The sequence below is a fragment of the Argiope bruennichi genome, chromosome 7 (genome assembly GCF_947563725.1).
Source record: "Argiope bruennichi chromosome 7, qqArgBrue1.1, whole genome shotgun sequence".
NCBI lineage: Eukaryota > Metazoa > Arthropoda > Arachnida > Araneae > Araneidae > Argiope > Argiope bruennichi.
In genome coordinates, this window is record NC_079157.1 from 77516350 (window position 1) to 77542978 (window position 26629).

General features: G+C 31.0%; 1 protein-coding gene across 1 annotated transcript in view; it reads left to right on the forward strand.

Annotated features, from left to right (window-relative positions):
• Positions 1-2242: 2242 nt before the first annotated feature.
• Positions 2243-26629, forward strand: part of LOC129975204 (uncharacterized) — a 439639-nt gene continuing 415252 nt past the window's right edge. Inside the window, exon 1 of the mRNA XM_056088192.1 lies at positions 2243-3236. Within this exon, the coding sequence (XP_055944167.1) occupies positions 2972-3236 (265 nt within the window). The 5' untranslated portion in view covers positions 2243-2971. The remainder of the gene's footprint in view (positions 3237-26629) is intronic.

Sequence of the window (26629 nt, forward strand, 5' to 3'; positions counted from 1 at the left end):
CCTCCGCCATACTGTTTTCTTTAACCTAATTGTCCATGTGTGTTTGTAAATTTTGTAGTGTAGCTGTGTTGTGTAGATTAACAATATTATATTTAAAACCGGGCAGTTCATTAGAAAATCACAGCACACCCACTATAATTGTAATTTTCAACAAAATGCGAGATTCAGATTTTAATGATTCTCCATGTCCTAAACCTCCCTGATTTACAAAAACATATTTTTGGAACTACGTCTGTCTGTCTGTCCCAAAACCGCTTTGAGCTAGACAGCTGAAATTTGATATATGGAATTATGGTTTTCTAATTCAGGAATGATTAAAGAATTCTAAATTTTTAATTTTTTGTCAATTTCTGAAGGAATCCAAGTGCAGGAAATAAGTTCGTCTGGTATTTCGTGCACAAGTGAACCCGTTACCTATAAAATGCAAAGATTTCGGTAGATAAAATTTGATACACAGGTTTGTCGTCTAAATCAAAACCAGATCCGTCAAGAGGTTGTCCGTCTGTTAGTCTGTACTTTCAGATGCATGTAAACGAAATAGCTCATAAACGCAGTGCCTTAAATCAATGAATTTCGGTTTGTTACCTTGTGATTACAACTGTAGTTTTGCGTTACATTTTGGTGTCAATTAGCCGAGATGTCCAAAATGCATATTTTTGCGATAGATTCAATAAAGGTACTAGATTCAAGTTAAAAAAAAAAGTATATTTCGTAACTACTCTTCACTAATGTCACGCAAGATATTCGAGGACTTGCCCAAGGTCCACAGTCATATGAGGTGGACGGGGAATCAGACATTGATTTGAGAGTTTGCGAGAAAGTTTCGAAAAGACCACTCCTGCTGCTATCAATCATTTCACCTGGTCTGTGGATAAGATTATTCGATACTTACGTATTAACGCTAACGCAGCTACAGATTTGGCGGTTTTTGCGCTAATGCGCCAATAAAGAGCAATCCGTTGGCGTTGAATTTTGAAAGTGTTAAATTTTGAAAGTGATTGGCGGCACTTAAAAACCGCCAAATCTGTAGCTGCGGTGGCGTTAATACGTAAGTACCGATTATTCAAAAACGAAGCAAAACAGAAGGATGGAAGTTGCCAGAGACTTTAGCACCAAATTAAGTAGCGTGGCGATAGTAAATCATCTGGATATATCATTATTTCGCTTTCGGTTATCACCAAAGATTTTTAAAAACACAAATGAGATTCAAAGCATGCTGTATTCACAATCATTTACATTTATATAAAATAGTACCATACACATAGTAGCTTTTTGTCATCATAGCACCCTAGGGAATTATGTCCCTTTTCTTCCCATGTTGCTGCACCATTGACTTATATGTTGTGATATTTCATAGTGTTAGTCACCGATTCAAGAAAGACGCCGAACATGTGACCATGATTCAGAATTACGAAGTCTATCCAATATAAGTTGCTTTAAAGCGATGCGGTAATCTGACTAATTAGTTAATGTAGTAATTAATTAATGAAACAAAAATCAGTTTAACAGTCTTAATTAACTATTTGGAAGATTTCCGTAATTAAATTATTATTTCGTGACAAAAAAATAAATAAAATAAAAAGACGAAAAAAGGAATCAGTATTTAAAAAAAAAAAAAAAAAAAAAACAATTTCTGTAGAAGGCATATTACAAACCAAAATTCAGAATTTTCGTTCTTTTTTTTTTAACAAACACTCACAAGATTCATAAACAAAGTTACATCCCCCCCCCGTAATAAATGGTGTTTTAAAACAATCTCAAGATTCGTACACAAAGTTGCATTCCCCCCCCCCGTAATAAATGGTGTTTTAAATAGCAGCATCTGGGAGGAACAGAAAAATCACAACTTTTCAATAGAAACAGCACCAATACAGAATTTTTAAGAATCTAACTTCCAGTATTTTTATTCGTTACGAATAGCGGACGAAAGCTAAGATTCAAAAGTAGGAAAAAAACAACAAAATAACAACAGCTGAATCAAAAAGAAGAAGAAAGGCTTACTATCAAATGATGCTTAGAGAAAAGAGCCAAAGAAAAATATATGAAAATAAATCGGAAATAATTATAATAATAATAAAAAAACACATCCACTATCGATCCACAAAAGCATTTCTTTCTTCCAAGAAAGTAACTCCGATATCATCCAACAGAGGGAGCCGTCATAGGAAGCGCGTCACGTGTCATGTGATGCAGCGCTATTCTTTCCCCTGCTCACCTTTTCCCCCCTTCTGCCGTCCAACAAACCAGCAGAGTGCTCTTGACTGTCTCGTTTAGATGCAGCACAAACCCCTAAAAAGCGAGTAGTGTGTTGTGAGCTGTGTTTTGAGTGAAACGTATTTTATTGGAAATCTCTCCTGCTGGTGACAGGACTATATCCGTTGCTTGATTGGATACCTGTGCCGATGATGTTCGGAAGTATCAAAATTTTTAATGTAAACCACAAACATGGACGTTGTTAGTGTATGATGATCTTAGGAATATCAGGTGCTTGTTGTGTTTAAACCGCAGCGGTAGATTTTTTTTATACACGTTTATTGTGCAAATTTTAATTGTAATTGAAACTTAAATTTCAATGCTTTTGAGGAAGCTATATAAACATTGCGGTTAGGATTATATATATACATATATAAACCCCGAGATCTATTCTTGTTTTTATTTTAATTTTATTATCCTTTGGCACGATTTCAAGTTCATGTTACCCAGTTTAGCACCTGCTTTTTTTGTAACAATTTTTTTTATTTAACTTCAGAAGTCTCATTGTGTTTATCTGAATTAACTGCGTGTCGAAAATACTTTGAAAAAAAAAAGTTTTTAATTTTATAACATGCGTGTTTACTAAACATTATTTGAAGCAAAATCATTTTACGATATAAAATGGAAATTATTACATTTTGAAGAAGAAATAAAAGGATGAAGAAATAAATGAATTGTTATCGTCATTCCGATGGATAAATCGTCAGTTGGATATTGAATGAAAACAAGAATGAAGTGCGAAACAGGAACTATGGATTTATCGTCTGCTATTAAAATTCTGGGCAAAGGCGGCGGTTATCAAAGGTGGTGGAGCTGGGACTATAAATTATCGTTTGGTGACTGTTTTAATGGTGCCTCTTCTCATGATAGCAACACGAGTGGTGTACGTACGGACATAACGAATGATTTTTTAAGAAAATCAGGGAAAGTGTTACTGTGTTTGTTTATCCTGTTTCTGCAAGGACCTGTACTAGTCAGCTGTGGTAAGTTAAATGTTTCTTTTTTTTTATACATGGTATCTTTGAAAAATAAATTGAATGCATTGATTATGTATTTCTTTCTATTGTTACATGTATATTTTACAAACGTAAAAAGAAATCATGTATTCATAGTCGTGGATTCATTGCACGGTAGATAAGTTCATGAAAAACTTAGTCGAAATTGGAATTGAGAATTTTAATTTACTAGTCATTTCAAACATCGATATGCAATTTATTTAATACATACGAAAAAGTTATGCTTATTTCAAATATATATTCAGGAAGTACACTTTTAAGGACTTACTCATAAATTGAAATATGATTGTAAATAATATAATGCACAAAAAGGAGTATGTCGTGAGTGTTTATCTCCATTTACAATACTAAATTCAGTCTGTGTTGTTTGAGCATGTTAAACTAAACTCGAAGATTTGAAAGAAGTACAAAGTGTTGTTTGTGTGTCCAAAGTAATGCATATAATTTCGGAAAGTAAAATTGATTTCTTTTATTGAATTTCTCGAAAAACGAATTATTATTTTCATTCAAAATCGTTTGCATTTCTTGTATTTAACTAGATATTATTTTATTGTATTGAGAAATGTTACGAAATTTTGAATGTCGCTCTTTGTTATTCAAATGAAACATTTTGAAATATGGCATTAAAATGAAATGCATATTGACTTCATAAAACATTTCGTATAGAATTACAAATGTATTATTTTTGGTATCTTTGGTGGTTTTCTTATAAATGATATGCGATTAAGTATTAAATATATCGTGAAAAATAATGCCTCGTATTTATTTTTATATCTAAAAATTATCGGTCATTTTTGGAGAGCGGCACACTTTCTTAAAAAAAAAATTCGATTGTTTCTTTCACTAAAAAAATATGTTTGAATATAAATATATATGATAGTGGAGTTACAATAAATGAGATGTAAAATACAAATAATATTATGAGTTTGCAAAAATATTTTTTTCAAACAATGAAATAATGTAATGTTCTCAACAGTCATTTAAATTATAGAAAAGCTTCGCTAAAATAAATGTAAATATTAAAGCATGAAAATTATTTTCCGATCTGTGAACTTATTTTAGTACAATGTATTAATTATCCATTGTAGCCACAATTTAACATTTCTACCTCGCAGCATTTAATACAGCGAAGCGCTGTGCTGACGAGACAAAATAAGTACTAAATTTGTTCCTCGTACTAAAATAAAATTTTCCACTTGACGCAATACATCCAGGAAATATTCATCAATGCTAACTGCGCAGACATCATTTAATACTTAGGTTTCCTATTTATTAGCATGCTAATACATGTTCGCGTTTAGTCCTATTTTTTCGACTTTTAATTCCGATTTGGATGGGGGAATAATCGATTTTCTGTCACGAATAAATAATTCAAACTAAGGATGAATTATAAAAAGATTTAATCAATTTTGATTTTATAAAACTGAGTGATAAAAATTTTTTCAAACTAGTTTGACTCCGTATATTAATGAATATAATGGTAGGTCGGCAGTTAAGATCATTAAATATTTTTAAACGATAAGCTGTTGCTATTTTAATTGTAAAATAATTAAATGGTAAAATGTTCCGGGTAAAAAAAAATCATACTTTTTTTTCCCTTACCGATTTTGTGGAACTCTTATTTAAATTTCAGGAAAAAATTGCGAGTTTGATTTTGAGAACAAATCCATGCTTCCGTTTCGGATATAAAATTTCCAAAATGGCAGATTAATAGTGTCTATGCCTATTTGAATGCATTTCTTGGATGTGTGTGAAATTTGGAATATTATCAGATAGAGAACTCTCTCTGATAATATAAAAAGAGAAAGAAAATTAAAAAAACATTAAAATTTTGTGCACTTTCAAAGAAGAGCGAATAGGCAGATATTTGTCTCAAGATGAATATATTTACAGTTGAGGCTTAACCAATTTTGTGAATAATCTCTCAACTACTTATATTTCATTCTTTCAAATTTGACGACTCAAAATTACAAATCCGTCCCACGAATAATTAGCTACAAAACGAAATATTAATCCAGTATAACAAATCAGTTCATCTCATTCGATTAAGTAATTAATTGGCTTTGATATTAAAAGTTTTTATTCGTCCTGTGTCTTGTTCTTACTAGACGAGTATCTTCTTTTTCTTTTTAATCAATAGATCTCATAATGGATAATTTGTAGTCGGAAATTCTTCAACATTACATCAGTTCATTTTGTGAATAATATTATACAATTAAATCTTAATGTAAAGCATTTCTTTATGGGGAAAAAAAACATTTTTTCGTGATAATGTTTATAAGATGGCATGCTATTTCTAAATTGTAGTTTGCAAAAATTGTTCAAAACGCTCGGTAATCCACAGCTACCAAATTTTACTTTTATTACTTCTTGGATAATAAGATGCATACTAACAAGTATTTTTTTTTAAATTTAATAATTAAAAATTAATTCTGGACTATTTTTAAGTTTTTATGAGTAAATAGTGAATACATTGTTGCATAAAATTTATTTTTATATTACTATAAAATTTTAACAATTATGCTTACCAGTTTCATTTTTAAAATTTTTTATCTAATTTTAATACAATTAAAATATTTTAAATACATTTTACAGATATACTTTTCGTTGTTACCGTAACTGGATTTTTACTGCGACGCTGCACTCAGCGATATATTTTTTGTGTGCTTATTATCATTGCCATATAAATAAGAGTAATTTTTTTTAAAAAAATATCATTGAACAATTTATTGTTACGCAACTATTTTTCTAACTAAAGGTTCTTTTCTTTTTCTTTTTTTTTTTTTTTTTTTTTTTTTTTAGTTTGGCTTGCCAATATGTTTTGGAACTTCAAAAGTTCACGAGAGCGAAATATTTTTTTAAAGTTATTTCACAATTCTCAATTTATTATTTGGCTTTTTTATTTATTATTATTATTAACGTTTTACGAATTAAATGTTTCATAAATAATTTGTCTAGAATTTTTATAGATTATTCAGATATTGCTAAATCCATTTACCTTAAATTTACCTGTTTATTAGTCCATATTTGTAAATTAAAAATGACGACAAATTCATTATTAATATACAAATTATTAATTATTTGATTAGCATGGTGACATTAAATTCTCATTTTCAGTTTCTTATTTTAAATGTCGCCGTTGCTTGAAAGACCGAAATAAATGCATTTCTTTTGAAGAATTTGTAGTTATTTTAAAACATTAAAATCCAGATGTAATATTTTTGCAATGCAATTTTGTAAGAAACGATATTTTTTTTGTAATTTTTATATTTCTTAATTGGTATTTTGACTGATTTTCTTTTATTATTTTCTATGCAGGTTGCAATTCTTTATTTAAATCTGATTTTAATGATTACCTTTAATAACTTCACATATTATTAAAAGTATACATATTTTCATCGTATTTAATTAAAAATGCCTGAATTTTTCATAAAAAAATACATTCATGTCGAGATAGCTTTTTTACTTCAATTTTATTTTATACATTTTGGTAATATCTTTTGTCTACTAAGAATTAAACTGTGTTCCAAAATATAATAATTATAACTTCTAAAATTCGGCTGCGTTGATTAATGATCTAATAGTATATTGCGAATTTTTTTAATGCTTAGTAAAGAGCTAGATTTCGGACCAAACGATATTTCATGAACTTTTATATGAAATAATTTTTTTTAATTTATCAATCCGAAACAATCGAAAAGAAAGAAAAATTTTGAAATGTTGAAATTTGTTTTTATCAAATTTAATCAGTTTCAGATTCTAGAATATTTCTTTAGATATACAGAAGAAAAAATTAATGGAGAACCATAAATATACAAATTTAAACCGTTATTTTAAATGTCCAAAATATTATATATAATATAATAAATTAAAATGATTTTTTTTTCTTGTATACTTTTGTTCTGCTATACATTATAAAAATAAAATTAGAAAATTTCTCAAAAGTTAAACAAAAAATAAATGTTTGCTTTGAAAAAGAAGAAGAAAAAAAAAAAAAAAATATGAAACCTATTTTCAGTCCTTTAAATATTAAACACCGTATTTTTATGTCTACAGTTTAAATATTCATGTCTATGATTTAAAAATTGGCCATTAAAAACAGTTTCCATTTTCAGCAAAATTTATTATCAATAAGGGATTTCCCTTTAGAGCTGTGATATGTTTCCTTTGAAAAATAAATGAAATTTATCAACAGAAGATTTTAAATATTAATTACTAATTTATTTATTTATTTTATCATAAACGAATGTCTTCTCTGAAATTCTTCCTCAGTTCGATTAAAAAATATATTTTATCACAATTTTTTTTACTTTTTTCTTTAAGAATTCCCTGATTTTTTTTTCCCCCTATTCTAAAATATATCATTCGAAACATATTCAGATTTACATATAAATGTGGTTTCTTTCTATGTGTAATTAAAAAAAAAAAATCCTCATCAGAAAATTGTAAATTGTACATTTTTTTTTTCTTTTTTTTCTTTACTTTACCACCCAAGACTCCATGTTACGTCTGAGATAGAAAATCAAAAATAGATAAATTGAATTCGTGATTCAATAAATATTTCAGGAGTGTTAAAAAACAGCGGGTATCGTCTGCTGCTGCATGCAGTTTTTCTCGTCGTAATTAAGAAAAAAAAAAGTTATGAAAAAAATAAATAAATAAAAGGAATAAACATGATTTAAATTTTTTTCTGGTTTATGTTATTTCTTATTTATGTTGGTTTTTTTTTTCCATTGGGAGAAAAATGTTTTATGTGTGTGCGTCTAGTTTGAAGGATTAATCGGATTTTTTTTTTTTTTTCACTCTTAAAACTGCTTTTGTCATTTAATTTTTGTTGCTTAAATTCATTATAGTTTTTTTTTTTAGTGTTAATACTAAATAAGATAACTAAAATAAGTTATCCGCTTTTTGTAGAAAAATATTTTGCGTAATTTTATTTATTTCGCGTTAACAAAACCAAAAGACAGTAAGTAAGAAATGAATGCCTACATAAGTAAAATTCAATTAAGTAATTAGTTTTTATTTTATTCAAATAACAGCAATAATAAAGAACTTCATAATGAAATATGATAATGCACAAAATACTCGTATTTATTCATAAGAGCAACCGTTTGTTGCAAGTTAAGTTTCAAAAAAAGTAACGTAAATATGTGTGTTTTCTTTATTGAAATCATTCTCAGTTTTAAAATGTGTTTAATTTTTGACTAAAATGCTGAAGGAAAAAAAAAAGATTTTGTGGTTTTCAACAGTTTAAAATATTTAATGTACAATTTGGTTCCCAAAAGTAATGAAATAAAGGTATTAAATCGTTTTATTTATTTGTAAATCTTAATAGATTAAATTCTGGTTTGTTTAAGTGTTTATGTTTATTATTTTTTTAATCTTTAAAACTGATTTTTGTATTTTCCATTCAGTGCATCATTAACTGCTGATACATTGCAGACCAAATCTTCGAATGTTGATAAATTTTGTAATAACATGTATAATGCATCATGACGAAAATAAATGTTAAAGTTTTCAAACATATTATTAAAAAAAAAGGTAAAACTACGTTTATAAGTCTCTCAAGGAACTACTGTTATAAAATGAAGTATAATTGAAGGAACGCGCAATCGAAATTAATCATTTAACAGTAAGAATTTTAAACATAGTACTATTTTATTATTGTATAATTCAAGGAATATGAACAGCGTTATTTTAAGTGAATTATTAAGTATTGAATAATTTCATAATTCAATTGATTGATGTATATTTAATATGTTGTATAGAGTACCGTGATGTCCTTTGGTGAGGGATTGGGTTTGGGTTCCAGTTTCAAAACCCGATATTGTTCAAGAACCGCCGTGTAAGTGGATTTTTTTCAAATAAAATCTGTCGGGCCAAACGCCTTCTAGTTGGTATGATGCGGAAGTTTGTAAATGGAGACACAAGCTCTTGTATCGTTCTCGTCATCTGACCAGGGTTCAAAATGGCGATCTCCATTCCAAAATAACCGTATTATTGTTTCAAAATGGGATGCTAATACAAGCAGTCTAAATTGAACGAAGTTACGTTGCATGTTCTTTTTCGTCATGGCTTGATGACATTATTTAAGCATTTTTTTTTTTTCGTTGTGGTCATATTCTGTTTTTAATTAAATATTGCTATACTTGTACCGTATTTCTGCCTATGTTCTGCATGTCGTCTGACGATTTTTCTTTTGCAATTTAATAAATTGTTAGTTGAACCGATTGCTTGGACTTTGGTTCTTTGTATGTCTTGCACCCTGTAGGATAGGCCGGTCGTCGTGCATTGGATTCATGGGTCGTTGCGTAATATTGAAAACAGCAATTAACTTTTAAAATTGAATTTTTATCGCAATATTGAGAAAAATCGTACCTTTATTGCATATTGAAATTATACATTTTTTATTGTATATGATTTATATGCATGCAGGTAGTTTCATTTTTAAAAAAGTATTTAATTATTGACTGATCGATTGTATGTGAGTAGTAAATACAATAATATGAATCAAATTAAATCTTGGAATGCTTTTTTAGTAAAGTTTTGTCAGTTAAGATAAGTTCGAAATAACACAATTGAGTCCATTACGTTTTGAAAGAAAAAATGGAATTACTTCTTCAAATTCGTATTCATCATCGCATAAATTAGCGCCGGATAATTCAGTCTGACATTGATGCGCCAGTTTTGATACCGAAATCGTGACATCCGTATAGCAATTCACTAACTCCTCGAAACTAATTTGAACTCTCATGCAATTTCAGTCTTCATCAACACCAAAAACGACGTATAATCGAAACTTTTCACTGTTGAGTCGTAAAATCGAGGTTTTCTGTCTTTACAATCATTAGGAATGAATCGGAATTGCGATGAACGACTTATAAATGAGAAAAATATAAACATTGCTTTGTTATAGTTTATTGTTAATTATATTAGTAGAACACATTGCTAAAACGTCATATCTTTATTTTTTAATTCGAACGTCATATTGCTAAAATATAAATCTCTTATATATTGCCAAATATTGTTTTACTATCTAAGGTAATTCAAATTCCCAGAATGCTAATGATTGATATTATCCCGCCTATATGAATGGATTTGAATATTATGATTCTAAATCCATTTAATAATAATTCATATATTTAAATATAATGTACATTTTAATTTCCAATGATCGTGTTACTTTAATTCAATGGCTATTCGTCTTGACAATACGGTTGTAAAGCTATTATAAGTAATTGAATATTATTCTAACGCATTTGAAAGCATGTTTTTAACAGAATATAATTTAAAATACTAGTCCTTTTATACAGGGTGTTCATTAATTATTGTCGGAGTTTCCGTACCTCATAACTTTCGAATAAAAAATATTACGCAAAAACGTACTATGTATTCGTAAATTACAACTCAAAGAATTATGTATTCGTAAATTACAACTCAAAGAATTATGTATTCGTAAATTACAACTCAAAGAATTATGTATTCGTAGAGTACAACTCAAAGAATCGCCTTCAGCTGAATACCTACAAAGTGCAAATTGTGCAAGCTTTACACTTTAATATCATTTATAAAATTCTTTGAGTTGTAATTTACGAATACGTAATCGGTTTTTGCGTAATATTTTTTATTCGAAAGTTATGAGGTACGGAAACCCCGACAATAGTTAATGAACACCCTGTATTTTAAAGGCACTAGACTCTCATACAATGTTCGGCAAAAAGAGAAGTCCTGTTTTACGGGACTTCTTTTATCCAACGAATTGATGCGTTTAGACATGCATATAATTTGTAACTGTACAACATTGTAAACGTTTTTTATTTAACCTTAAATATTTTAATAAAATTTAGTCAACATTTTAGCATTTTTTTTTTCAATAATTTCATGCATATTATTGTTAATAAATCATTTTTACATCATTTTAACGTTTTTAAGAAATATTGCTTGATACAAATTTCATTTCCATACTAATTGCTCCTAATTTTATAAAATTTTTTTAACGTATATTTTATAGCACCATTTTTCATTATTCTATTTGTCGCGTTTAGACCCATGCGTATTGCGACGATATTCATTACATTTTTTTTCTGTGTGTGCACATTATCGTTGCCGGAACGAAAAGTAATTTTTTGTGTGCACGTTATCGTTGTTAGACTGAAGAGTATAATAATTTTTTGTGTGCAAGTTATCGTTATTAGAATAAAGAGTATAATAATTTTTTGTGTGCACGTTATCGTTGTTAGACTGAAGAATATAATAATTTTTTTTGTGTGCAAGTTATCGTTATTAGAATAAAGAGTATAATAATTTTTTTGTGTGCAAGTTATCGTTGTTAGAATCTAGGGCATTTTTTTAAAAACAAGGTAGAAATTGGTATATCAAACCTAAAACATTATCTCCCTACAATGTTTCCAGGCTAGAAGATTGAATCTTTTTTTTAATTTTTAATTTTTTTAAAAAAGTAATATGGATTTGAGTGCATGACGATTACTTTCATTTGCGTATGGAAAAAGTATATTCATATACCTATGAAAGAAATAAAAGGAGAAATTTTTCTTTCAAATATTTAAAATCTTCACCTAAATTCGTTTCAAGTTCATATCTAAAGGCTTAACATTTGTTTGTTTTTAATACGATGCAATATTCTATAAATTGGTTTTTGTTCGTGATGCATATACTAAAGAGTGCGTGTAATCTTAATTTTCCACTTGTTTTTCCAAAATTTTCATTAAAAATTTTGTTTTGTACTATTATGTTTGCTAGAGCGTCAAAAATATTTGTCGTGGGTTATTTTCGAGTTATGAGTATGATATTCTTTATGTATATAGAAGATTTAAAATAACTACATAAAAGGGTTTTGGTGAAATTGATTTTTTCATTCAAATTTTTTTAAACTTTAGAACAGGTTTTAAAAAAAGCAGTCTTTATAAAATCAGTAAATCTTATTTCTACTTTGATTTTTTGGGAATTTACTATCATTGTTGTATTTACGAAATTCGTGCATTAATGATATTTTTTTGAATTCTAAATTTTGTTAAAATCTTCCAAAAAAGTTTTTTTAGTTTCTAATTACGGAATAAAAAGTCTTTTCATTTAAAAAGATTATTACTGCATCATGATGTGCAAAATAATAAATAAAATAAAATAAGATGAAATAAAATTTTAATTGTCAATTTTACCCCATTATTTATACTACTATTTCAGAAATACTACTTACTTCTCAACTCAAAAACTATACTGAGCTGTATGCCAAATACGAATTTTTTTAGTAAATTTCTAAACTAGAAGATTTTTACTTATTTTCAGCCCCCCCCCCCCCAAAAAAAAAATGTTTGCAGTTTTTAAATCATTTTTGTTGTCTAGCTGATTTGTTTTCTGTTTATTGATTGTATTTTATTGTGTTTTTATTTTTTTTTTTAAATTTAGAAGCATAAACAATTTTCAATAATTTTTTTCTGAACATAGTCGTATACCTAAAGTATACTGTAAATCGGCTCACGCTGCAGTTCGTGTGTTTTTAATTCCTCGTTATCCTTTTCAAATAATCGTTTGCAGTTTTATGGCAAAGTCAACCATTCTTTTCCCCGACTTAATAAACCCATCTATCTCACTCTTTTTTTTTTTTAAATCATTTTTCTGTGGAAACGCGTTGAGATCGTTTTCTTCATTTACCTCTTTGTACCCACTCCGTGACGGGGGCTGACCCGTTTTTGAAGGATTGCGAAACCCGACCTTACATACCAGATTTTTCTGCTCCATTCCGCCAAACGATTTCGCCGCATCCTACTCGGTGCCCGTTATCGTCTGGCTACCGCTCGCCAAAAGAGATCGCTAACCCTTAATTATAGAGGTGACGTTGTAGTCATTTTAAAAGTGTGTGTGTACTACTTGCGAACAGTTCTGTCTGGTGCAGTGACTTTTTTTTGGAAGATAGTCGGCTCTAAAACCGGAACATTTGTTCGGAGAGGTGTTGACGGAACTGTTTCTGCTTTCTTTTTCGTACCATGGGTCAACTGAAGTTGGTGTTGCGTCTGATGGATGGTTGACCTGGAATAATAGAATTAAATGGTGCATTTAATTGAAACTTCCTTTTACACTTTTTTTATTGGAAAAAAAAAGAGAATGTCATTTGAAGGCGTTTCAAGGGTCCTTCAAAGCGCTTAAAATAATGAGAGGAAATAGTTATTGCATGTTTCTTAATTTAAGTCTTTTCGGGGGCCTTGGCGATCTGTCTTGGCTTGGATACCGGAAGGATTCAAGATTCATTAAAAATTCTTCTTTGTTTCGGACCTATAGCACTTTAACCTCTTAATTACGGTGCCCAAAATGGCGGGAGTCATAAATAAGTAAAGTATAAATAAAGTCATAAATAAGTAAAATAAGCAATTGACTATGCCCCCCACAGCCCTCGAGCTTCTTTTGCAGTATTTTGAAAATTATTTAATTTGTGCTTCTATTTAATTATAAAGGCCTTGTAATCACGTTTATTCAAATTCAAATTAAATATTTTATAATTCAATTTTTTAATATTATTCCACTAACATTCCTGATTTTCATTTGAAGTTTTTGTTATTTTATTATTCTGGGATAAATATGATACTTTATAACTTTGAGAAAAGTGTGAACTTTTAATTATTAAATATAATTTAAAATTTTGTCAGGAAAGTTTTGTATTCATTTTTTAAAAACTATTTTGTTAAAAAATATGCAAGAAAAAAATTATTGAATTATACATTTTTTTTATACGCGATACACTGAAATCAACTTTTTTAGAAAGTAATCTCCATTTAAGCGTTTTGCTATTTCACATTGCCAGAATTTGCTACTGAAAACTCTTTAAAAGATTGAATTAAAATAAACAAAGAAATAATTGTTTTTCAATTTTTGGTGAGGGAAAGAGGCACCGAGATTTGTATCGTCTGAAGCGGCGTTCCTACGACTTATCCGCCTGTTGATGAAGCACGCTTTTCCCTATTTTTCCTCTCTTTCGGTTTTCTAGGGTGCTTTAATGTTTGTCCCGTTCACCGACAATTTGTCGGTAAACTAGACAGGTATCAAAGAACCCCAGAAAACCGCAAGAGGGGGAAAGCGTGCCTCGTCTGTAAGGCGACCGGTCGTTGGAACACGGCTTAAATCCGGTGCCTTCAGACCGACGCATTTTGCCCTCTTTCCCCTCTCTTGTGGTTTTCCCGGGTTCTTTGATGTCTGTTCATTTTATCAACAATTTGCAGGAAACTCGGAACCTACGTCCACAGGCGAGAGTGATCCTACAATGGGTCAGATTTACGACCATATCCGTAAATGCACAGGGCGTCGGAACGAGCACCATTCGTGCATCGAAACAAAATGATTCATGGATATTATAATTTGAAAGAAAAATCATTTAGGTAATAAACATTTAAATGTTTCAAACTCTTAAATGAGTAAGTATGACAACATCTTCCCGGTGACGAATCCCTTATCAGGCAGCTTCCTGCAGTCAGTGTAGTGTAAAAATGTGAAGAGGGGATGCCAAACTCGGGTGCCGCCATCATCGTCTGATCGCGTTTCAATGTACGAAATCTCTTCTAAAACAGCTCGAGTGTAAACTGATCGATTTGACAGCTTCCCTGGCTACTGACAAGCCGTTAAAATAGAAATTAGCCTCTTGACAAATTTGTGAGAATTTTTTGTTGGAATAAATTTGTGTCACTACAGTATGTGTGCATATTGACAAATCATTAATTAAATTATAATTACTTTTTCTAATGGGCTATGAATTATTTTGTTAACTACTTTTGTTACATTCCACTTGACAGGTTCTGTAAAATAATGGGTTTTTTTTATTGTTTATGTTTGTTCGAAATTTATAATTTCTTGTTTATCTTTCATAATAATTAAATGCTAATATACGAAGATAAGGAAATCATTAACCAATAATAATGGTGATTTCCCATTAATTTATTATTTTTGATACTTTTTCCATGAAATATGCATTTTAAAAATAAGCGTGCGAGACTCGATTCCACCGAAGAACCGTCGTGTAAGCGGGTCTGGTGCTCGTTAAATCCGTTGGGACCAAACGTCCTCCCGCATTTGTAGTGCCCAAGTTTGGAAAGGAGATGCCAGCTCGGCTGATGATGGCGTCCTCATCAGCTGACCACGGTTCAAAATTATGAAGTCCGCCCGAAAATAGCTCTTGTGTTGCTTTAACACGGGACATTAATATAACAAAACAAAACTTTTAAAATAAACAAAAACATGTTCGTAAATCTATATAATAAAAATATATATAAAAGAAATCGATACTTCTTTTAAAATTCAAGTTAAAAATCTGTTACAATATAAATTAATTAGTTGTTAACAGAAAGGGTTAATAATATGAGAGGCGCGGCGGCTACTAGTTGTGTTATAAGTTCCGGAATTGAAATGTTAAAAGTCCGTCTGATGCATGTTAAATCGAACGTGAAGATCAATTGTTTTCCCGCTAGTATGGTGGGGAAATTTATATAGAAGTGCTACCTTATATGCCGTTTTCATCATATGAGTGAAAGACACAAATTCAGAATTACAAGAATAGAACGCAACCATCGTGCTGTTTCAAAATGGGACATCAGTATAACCGTACTAAGGCCTGCTGTATGGAGGGAGGATTGACGGAGTGTCCAGACTCAATGGTTCTTAACTTCCGAACATTACAGTGGTTTAGAAAAAAAGATGAGTAAATTACCATCACTTTATGAATTGTTGACTGTATGATATGAAAACTTGAAAGGAAGGGCACTGACTCAGGTATCTTCTGTATCACGTGATCGCGGTTCGAAACTTTAAATTCATCTCAAATAACCAAGCTGTGGCTTTCAAATAACAAAGTATAGCTTCTAAATTCATTAAATGATGCAGGCCGCCACAGTGACCTAGTGATAAGGCCTCGGCTCCGGAGTGGGAAGGTTCTAGTTTCGAAACCCGATTCCACTAAGATGCACGTTAAATCTAACGTCGTGGACCAAACGTCCTCTTATTAATGTGAGGAGGAAGCTTAGAGAAGGGGACGTCAACTCAGGTGTCGTCCTCGTCATCTATCCAGTGTTCAAAATCATGAAGTACGTCCCAAAGTAGCTGCGTAATCCTTTCAAACGGGACGTTAATATATAACTAAACAGATTAAATTACAGTAAATCACCGTAATCCGGCAACGCCCTTATAGAAAGACTTTTTTAGAAAGGCGATTAGGGACCATTAACCCATCGTCTTTCCCTTGTGTCATGCGTGCATCGAATAATCGCTCCTCAGACTTTTGTAAAAAAATTGTATTCAATATGCTATAATTTGATGCAATTAGGAATCAGCAAGGCAGAACATTTTCGAAACAGGTGTTATCTAATTAGTTAATAGAGAAAACAAACCATTTATGGGATTAAAAGGAAAACAATTCATTTATTGTGAATTTCGGTGAACATGGGGCAACATAAACTATAGGATTTTGGATTTTTTTTATCTATATAGTATATTTTTTCTATATGATTTAGACGTATTATCTCTGTTTATCTTTATATCTTATCTCGCATTATCTTTATTTAGACGTATTATCTTTGTTTTTATACTCCCGAATCCGACACACATTTTTGGAATAATATCTGTCTGTGAAAATTCGCGCACACTTTGTGCTAGATGAATGAAATGTGGTGTATATCTTTTATTACACCAAATTTTTAGATTATCAAGTTTTAAACAAAATATATTTAAGGGAAATTTGTCTGGCTAGAATATAAGTTAACATAATAGCTGGAAAACGAAGAAAGATAAATAAAATTTCATTGACAGATTTAACATCTAATGTGTAGAAATGTATCAAATTTTGAGCCAGATCCTTCTAGGAATTGACCATCTATGCGTCTGTACTTTCACAAACTAGTAAATGTTAAGTAGTTATTATAACCAATACAGTATATGAAATTTTGTAAGTGATTTTTTGACGACAGTTATGTATCATATTTTAATTCAAGCGATTGAGAAAAAAAAAATGTTTCCTGAATATATATATTCAATTTTCTGATACTTGTAACTGCATCCCAACGATTAATCGCCAAAGATCATGCGCTGTTAGGTTTTTTCATAACTATTGTTTGCCAATGGCATGCGATTGATAATACACTTATGTAGCGGATTGATATGAGCGAGGATAGAACCTGGGACCCTGTGGTTCGCAGCCGATTAGCAAGACCACAAGACAAAAGCAATTGCCTGTGTTTCGTAGCTGTTATCTGGCTTATAAGCTATTCACCACGCTTGTATGTTTATTGAAGATGCATGGAATAATGGCCACCCCTGCTACATGTATAGTACGAACATGAAACAACATGCTCATGACTGATATGAAAAACATGTCAGAAATATTCGTTATTGGTTGCAGAAATTTTAATTTTTAATTTCCTGTATAAAAAGTATAGTAAATTTCAAAAAATTAGAATTGATGAATCTCCACGTTTTAGTTCTCCCTGAGTGTGAAAAACACATTTTTAAAAAATGTCCGTCCGTCCGTGACAAAGCTAATTTAAAGAATGGTTTGATCTAGACCAATGAAATTTGTTATACGGTCTTTACACTGCATTTATAGATTTCTATCAAATTTTGAGTAAAATTAGCCCATTAAATCTGTCTGTCCGGCTGTTCGAATATAATTTAATACGATAACTACAAAAAGAAGTGAGCTAGATAGATAAAATTGATACACAGAATTAACATCTAAAGTGTAAACACCTTTCATACTGTGAGATAAATGCAACAAGAGATTGACCATATGTTGGTTTGTAACTTTTAGCAACATCGAAACGTGATTATACAAAAACGCAGTGACAGAAATATATCTAATGTGGTATGTGATTTTTTTTTTCCCTGCGAGTGTTATTTTCTGACAAATTTTTGTTTCAATCAGTTGAGAAAACGTGTCTAAATCATAAATTCGATTTTCAGGTACCATTAAATGAGTGCCAGGGATTAATCGCCAAAAAACTCGCCAAGGATCACACGATGAATTCAGTAAAAATATTAAATGCATGCTGAAATGACGTTCGTAATTATTCTGCGCCAAGGGATAACACCTGTATTAGAGAGTATGCGAGAAAATTTGGGGAAGACAACTGCTGTTAGTGTCATGAAATTCCAAAATCGAAATTCACTTATTATTGGATTGGCCGGCAAACAGAGAAGCTTTCTGTAAATGGATTTCTTTTAAATTGGAAAGAAATTGACAAATTTAGGTTAGGACCATATACCAAATTTCATCCCTCTAGTTCAGCTTCATTCATCTAGTTTTTTGAAATTGTGTTCACAAAAAGTCACTCAAGCCGACTGACAAACAAAATTCCGAAAATATGCTTTTTCCCCACTTGTAGGAGTCAGAAACATGGAGAAACGTCAAAAACTAAAGACTGAATTTTTTTAATAATTACAATTCTTCCTCTTTATATTTCGTATACGATGAAGTAAGATTATCTTCACCATAGGTGCTCTGTTCCCATCGCAATCCACCCCCTTTTATATATGGATATCTCTTCTACCCTCTCCCCTTCCACCCACTTTCAAAACCTTCAAAGTTTTCCATATTTGTGTAGACTGTCCTCCTTTCTTCATCTAATACAAGAAGCCCCCCCCCCCCTTTTTTTTCTGGTATGAAGAAATTCCAGCATTTCCCGTCCGAAGTCTTAGAAGAAGGAAGAACGGCATTATGAACCTGCCATATCTTGCCAGTACTTCTAGGATTTCCGTCTCTTTTTCGGCGATATGGATCTATGCCTCGCAACATATGTTGCTGCTGCCGCTTTCGAGTGTTGCTATGGCAACCGGTCATCTTTATCTCTGGGCTCTGTTGCCTCGATTGAAAATCCAAATATCCGAAAGTCTTCTTGGTTTTTTTTTTTTTTTTTTAAGAAACTGATATAAATTTTTGTCTTCCACTAAGCTTCGTGTCAGAAAGTGGCAGCATATCTGAATTACTCAAAAAATGTTTATCCTCTAACAGACAAATGTAAGTGTTGTAGATTAAGGATTACATAAGTTAGTGCATGATTTCCGATATTAAAACTCTTTATTTTAACGTATACATTATTATTATATAATATATATTCATGAGTTGTAAAATATAACTTCGTTCTTGGGTATGGATTCCCAGTCTTTTGATCAGCGGTGGTTTTGTGACAAAACTCAAGAGTTCGAAACCCGGTTGCTCAAAGCTCCCCTTTATATGTAAGTATCGTGCAATTTTAACTTGATATTGAGTATCAAATGTTTTCCCACTAATGTAGCTTGGAAGTGTCAAGAGAGGGATGTTAGCTCAGGTGCCTTTCTTATCATTTGATCTGGGTTCAAAATATTGTTATTTCTATTAATGTTGTTTCCCATTGTTTCAAGACAGAATGTTAATATAACTAAAATAAACTAATCTAAATTCATTTTATGTTCCTTTGACGAGTTCATGTTACATCTGCTGTTTTCGGTAAAATTTTCTCATGTTGATGTGGCATGTCAGCCTGAAAAATGAGATGTTGACTGAAGTGTCACTTCATCCTATGACTAGGGATGTCATTGTCATATTTCTCGGCTCCAATTTACTTGCTGCTTCTCAAACCAGCTCTTTTGTGCTTTCAGAAAAGGAATAAACAATCTAAATTTGTGTATCAAATACAAACAAAATGCAAATTAGGATTTAATTTTAAAAAAGAAAATAACTTCCACTTGACAGATTTTTTTATAAATTCTAGCCATTTCAATTATAAATATATGAAAAGTAACTGAAGCCTGAAGGAATTCTGAATTATTCTTTAATTTTTTTTATATAGTCTTGTTAATCCAAATGCATTTACTCGCATAAAGATAATCTTATACTACTTCCAGTTATGCTTCAAAAGCGCTTTAACCTAGTTAACACTTAAATATTTAGACAGAGCTTTAGGTTTTGTAATCTGAAAGTGTGAAAGTTGGTATATATAATCGTTCACCGCCGTCTGTAATATCGGTGGAGTTAAAAATAAATAACCAAGCCCTTTTGATCTGCACGAGTATCCAATGCGTAATCCCAACTTCTGTTTTAGCAACTGATGCAGTGTGTGTGTGTGTTTAAAATGACTGATTAACTGATTAAGTAGCATATGTAAATAAGCTATCCGCAATTTTTATTAATTTATATTTATACCGATTCATTATATTCTGCCCTGATGGACCAAATTGACAATTATTTCTATTAATTTCTGTCAGTATTTTAATTTTATATGCATCTTTGCGTTTATTTTTCTGTTGGCCGATCACCATTTGTTTTTAATCCGATTTTAGTGATTAGTTTTAATCTGAATGTTCGTGAACATAATAGATAGAGAAGCCTTACACTGCAAAAAAAACCAAATTTCTAATCTCATTAGTTATTTACATCTAAAGTGTACTGCAAATAATGTCCCCCCACTTTTTTAAACTTTCTACCAATGTGCATGAATTTTCTACTACAACTTTCATCAGTTAGGTCTGTGACAGTTATATCTGAGATATTGTAAACAGGATAGCAGACCGCTTAGACTGGCATATTATCTGGTAGTATTAAAGAATTCGAAATTAGATTAGATTTCTGTTTTTTTTAACTGATATCTCCATCACGGATTACAAGATGTATCTACTTTAACGACTAAAATTTAAACATATTGGATTTAAATGGTTGAAGATTGAATTGCTACATCTAACGATAAAGTTTAGAACATATTGATACTTTCAGAAAATATAAATGTATCGTTATAGAGAGATTTCTGGTTGAAATAAACTCGGGAGAGAAATTTTTCTTCCCTAATAAAATTGTGATATTTTCTTGAATTATCGTTATAGGCAATCGTGAAAAAATTGGAAGATACCAAATTGTCGAAATCGATATAATTCAATGAAATTTTAGTTGGATAGAACGTGTATCATAGATGTAATTTTGGTATATAAATGTTTTGTCGCGGTGTTATCTTTAATGGTACCGGAATTTTTTCATCAATAAAAAATGGTTAAATTTTCGTTTGTTATCTTTAATGGTACCGGAATTTTTTCATCAATAAAAAATGGTTAAATTTTCGCTTGTAAATAAAAGTGATTTTTTTTTCTAGTAAATTTTACATCTTGTATAAAATTTAGAATTCTTGTAAATAACGATCTATTTTCCTCATAAAACAGTAGGGTAATCACACATCCGACACGCCCTTAGGTACACGGATAAATTTGAATGACAGGACCTCCGCGATAGAATTAACGGAAACTCAGATTGAGTCCTAAGGAGCCATCACCGGCCACGATACAATCCTTCCCGCGGGACGCACCTCTCGTCATTGTTAGAAGATAGTCGACCCCACACCATTTCTGTACCATGGTGGTGATAACCAACCACCATTCCGGAAGCTTATCGTCCTCATATCTGAGGTTCCCCCCCCCTCCCTGATGGGTGTATGATTATAAAACAGAAGGAAACAATTTTTTAAAAAGAATTTACTTTCTAATAGCAAATTGAGTATGTGTTGTAATAGGATGATCTTCAAGTTCATAACTGCAAATCGATATCCATTGTATTAAAAATAACTAAATAAAATGACTCTAAAATTACCTTACTATAAGCGTATAGATTCAACAATAAGAGTGAATTTATTTCCACTTACAGGACCGCGAGAACAGTAAAAATTTAAAACAAATTAATGAATGTCTTGTAAATTGAAAAAAAAAAAAGAAAAAAAAAAAAGATTTTACGTTAGAAATAGCCTCAAAATTACACTACTTCACAAAATTAAATGAAAATACGGTTGACAAGGGCATAATGATTGCAAATATTGTAGTGTATTCCAATAAAATGATTGATTGCAATAACAAGAATTATTTTCCATGTATATCGAAATGGGAAAAATAGTATTGCAATAAAATGATTGATTGCAATAACAAGAATTATTTTCCATGTATATCGAAATGGGAAAAATAGTATTGCAATAAAATGATTGATTGCAATAACAAGAATTATTTTCCATGTATATCGAAATGGGAAAAATAGTATTGCAATAAAATGATTGATTACAGTAACAAGAATTATTTTCCATGTATATCGAAATGGGAAAAATAGTATTGCAATAAAATGATTGATTGCAATAACAAGAATTATTTTCCATGTATATCGAAATGGGAAAAATAGTATTGCAATAAAATGATTGATTGCAATAACAAGAATTATTTTCCATGTATATCGAAATGGGAAAAATAGTATTGCAATAAAATGATTGATTGCAATAACAAGAATTATTTTCCATGTATATCGAAATGGGAAAAATAGTATTGCAATAAAATGATTGATTGCAGTAACAAGAATTATTTTCCATGTATATCGAAATGGGAAAAATAGTATTGCAATAAAATGATTGATTGCAGTAACAAGAATTATTTTCCATGTATATCGAAATGGGAAAAATAGTATTGCAATAAAATGATTGATTGCAGTAACAAGAATTATTTTCCATGTATACCGAAATGGGAAAAATAGTATTGCAATAAAATGATTGATTGCAGTAACAAGAATTATTTTCCATGTATATCGAAATGGGAAAAATAGTATTGCAATAAAATGATTGATTGCAATAACAAGAATTATTTTCCATGTATACCGAAATGGGAAAAATAGTATTGCAATAAAATGATTGATTGCAGTAACAAGAATTATTTTCCATGTATATCGAAATGGGAAAAATAGTATTGCAATAAAATGATTGATTGCAATAACAAGAATTATTTTCCATGTATACCGAAATGGGAAAAATAGTATTGCAATAAAATGATTGATTGCAATAACAAGAATTATTTTCCATGTATATCGAAATGGGAAAAATAGTATTTTTAGAGGAAATTCTATTCAGACATTGCAGTTAGCTATATTTTTTTAAAAATAATTTATAAGTGTTTGCCTTTTTAGCGGTATATACAGTATACATTTTTGTATTCAGTTTATTTTATCCAATTAAAATTGATTTTTCTGTCTGAAGTCCAACTATTTCCAATTCCTTTAGGACAAAATTAAAATATTTAAGCCCCCGGATATTCTACCCTCCTATCCCTTCCGGAGTTGAGTTACTCTCGTATAATTATGCTACCTGCCTCCATTTCGCATCCTGTTGCGCCATCCTGATCCTCTCTATCATCGACATTGAGACCCAACAGACGAAATTGACATCTTCCCAGTATATACGTAATCAAGGTAAATCTATAGATTCGGAAACTTGGATTACACACACTGATGGATAATGATGAAATTTAATTACTCTACTTACTCGATGCTTTTGTACGAAAACGTCGAATTTTATCTAGGTTGGATGATCCATCATAAATTGGAACGAAATCGGATAATTGATCTTTTTTGCGATAACGTCATGGCAGTGTTGTAAGTGGAGTCAAATTCGGTTTAAACTAGGTAATCGGTCTTTTCTGCTTTAATACTGGAAGATAGATTGGTCATCCAGATAATCATCAGATTCCTAAACCCTTTATTATTATTATTATTATTACTTTTCAGTATTCCAGGTATAGAGACAGTATCGTAATCGTCAATAAATTCGAGCTCGAGATTTTGATGAAGCTTCACCCTTTAGACCTCTTTGAATTCGAAAAACATACTTTTGGCATTATGTATCTGCTTGTACGTGAACTCAACTTAAAACCGCTTTGAGCTAAATGGATGAAATTTGGTATATGGAATGGTAATGGATGAACTTTTTTGATTTCTCTCAAATTTTTCTCTAAATCTATTCACAGTAAGTTTGCCCGATATTTCCATTGCAACTGAAATCGATAACTCAAGACAATTTTGAGCTAGACGTATGAAATTTGGTATATAGAACCACGATCAAATTTATCTATTTCTCTCATGTTTTGAACAGTATTCATTCACAGGAAATCTGTCTACCTATCTCATTGCAAGTGAACTCAAGGGCCGCGGTGGTCTGTTGGTAAGGTCTCGGCTTCGGAACCGGAGGGTTTCAGGTTCGTGACCTGATTCCACCGAAGAACCGTCGTGTAAGGGGGTCTGTTGCACGTTAAATCCGTCATGACCAAACGTCCTCCCGCTGGTGTGGTGTGGTGTGGTGTGGAGAGGGGGGTGCCAGTTCAGGTGTCGTCCTCGTCGTCGGACCGCGGTTCAAAATGACGAGGTCCGTCCCAAAATAGCCCTAGTGTTGCTTTAAAACGGGATGTTAATATAACTAAACGAAAAGCTCAATAACTCATCAAATGAAGGGTTAAAATCAATGAAATTCGGTGTATTTTGCGACTAGAACTGTAGTTCCGTGCCAAATTTTTTGCCAATCGATAGCCAAAAAGGTGCCCCAAGATGCTGTTCTCACAATAGACTCAATGCAAGTTTTAGATTCACGCCATAAATCTATATTTTATAACTCCAGATTCATAATTTTATACGGAGGGAAGGGAATTGGACCTTAATTGTAGAATATGTGAGAAAATTTCAATGAAGCCTCTTTCCCCTTGGTTTTAAATAATTTTATGACACTTTTCGTATCGGAAATGTACTGTCTTACTGATTCAATTAAAAATCTTTATAATGCTTGTAGTGTTATGGATTATGCATAATTTTTGTATTTCGAATAACAAAGAGTCTTTGAATTATTCATTTTTGGCTTACAAATTTGAGAAGCGACGATATGATGCTCATATAAATCATGACGACTAAGACTCTGAGGTGTTAATCAATTGGGATTATCGATATTCATATACAAAAATGTGGACATAAAAAATGAATTTAAAAGCTCAACCTATTTTCAGTACTTTTGTTCATATAGGATACATTACAAACATAATTTTTTATTTGAATTTTATTTCTATACTGGATGATAGGGTTAATTCGCATACGCTAATTGCGCCATATCTGTTTCATATGGAATGAATCACTCACCCTACAATAGAAAAAAAAAGTGTAATGTCACAATAGAACTTTAGACAGTGTGTAATTAGATGTTTGTTGATATGCGCTCTTGCGTGTAACACATGACATTAATATGATATAATTTGACTCCATTGTATTACTTTTCTTAAACTGGTGATATAAATTTTTTGCCGATTCATACAAAATAATAAGTATATATACTCTTAGAAATATTTCTAAAATTTCTTAATGTATGTTGTATATATTTCAATTAAATTCACTATTATGTGCTCGTTCTTTTTATTAGAAACATATGAATATAAATTCATTTTTCATGCTTAAAAAATCAACGTAGGCAAAACAAACATAAAAGGAACTCTATGTCACCCTTTACGACCCAGTGGCAAATCGACATTTGTGATAAAGCACTTTTTGATTACTACATGCTAATGAAGATTCAAACAGCACTGTTGCCAACTCGCGCAGAAATTCTACCATGTCATTTTCAGACGAAATTATGCCAAACTATATTTATTCCCAGTTGCACATTGCGGCAGACGATTATTTCCTGTTGCCATCAGACGGACAGGTGCTTGTGAAGAACACGTGTCCTTCACATCTCCCGTTGTCATGGCAACCCATAAATATCTGTCTTTTTCGCAGTGTTGGCGGAATCATATTCTAGCTGTTGGTAGTTGTAAATGAATCGGAATTTTTCTGTACTGTATTCGAAATTAGAATAGTGCGCTTCCCCCCCCCCCGATATTTAATAATATCGTGGAACTTTTTTAGTAGTAAGTCCGCTCAGAAATTGCATATTAATGAGAATAACGTATTAACGAAACTTGCTCTAAAATATAATAAATTTTTGATTGTAGCAGTACAGCAGGGTAATATAGATATTTTTTTAATGAGAATTCATAATAATTTTAGAATATTATAATAGGTACACTCCCGTGTATCGTTCGTGACTATCCGGCTTTAGTACTATCCAGCCTAGTTTTCTTTTAGCATAATTAAATGATGAAGGCAAGGCGCCTATTAAGTCATCCATTAAAGACTTTTTCAAAACCTCGCCTCTTATCTTAGGTCTATCTTTTTATAGCCATGTAATCATTTATCAGTAAAAAATAAAATCAATTAGAGTCAGTTTTCTTAAGATTAGGCCTATGAGTTACTTCAATATTTTGTTTATGTTTCCTGCATTTTAATTGAGCATTACAGAATTTGTTAAAATGTGAACACTTTCTATCCTTTAATTTACTTCTTCTTTAATATATTCTTGAAACGTGCAGTGCAGTACATAAACACATATAAACAACCAGTACAAAGCATTCTATTTTAACTCGACATGTTACCGGCAACTGCTTCTATGAATCTCCGGGCAACGGCTGCGTTCATTGAAATAAATGGAGGGCTTAGTGCTCAAATAAGAAGGGAAAAAATGCGTATTATATTAGTA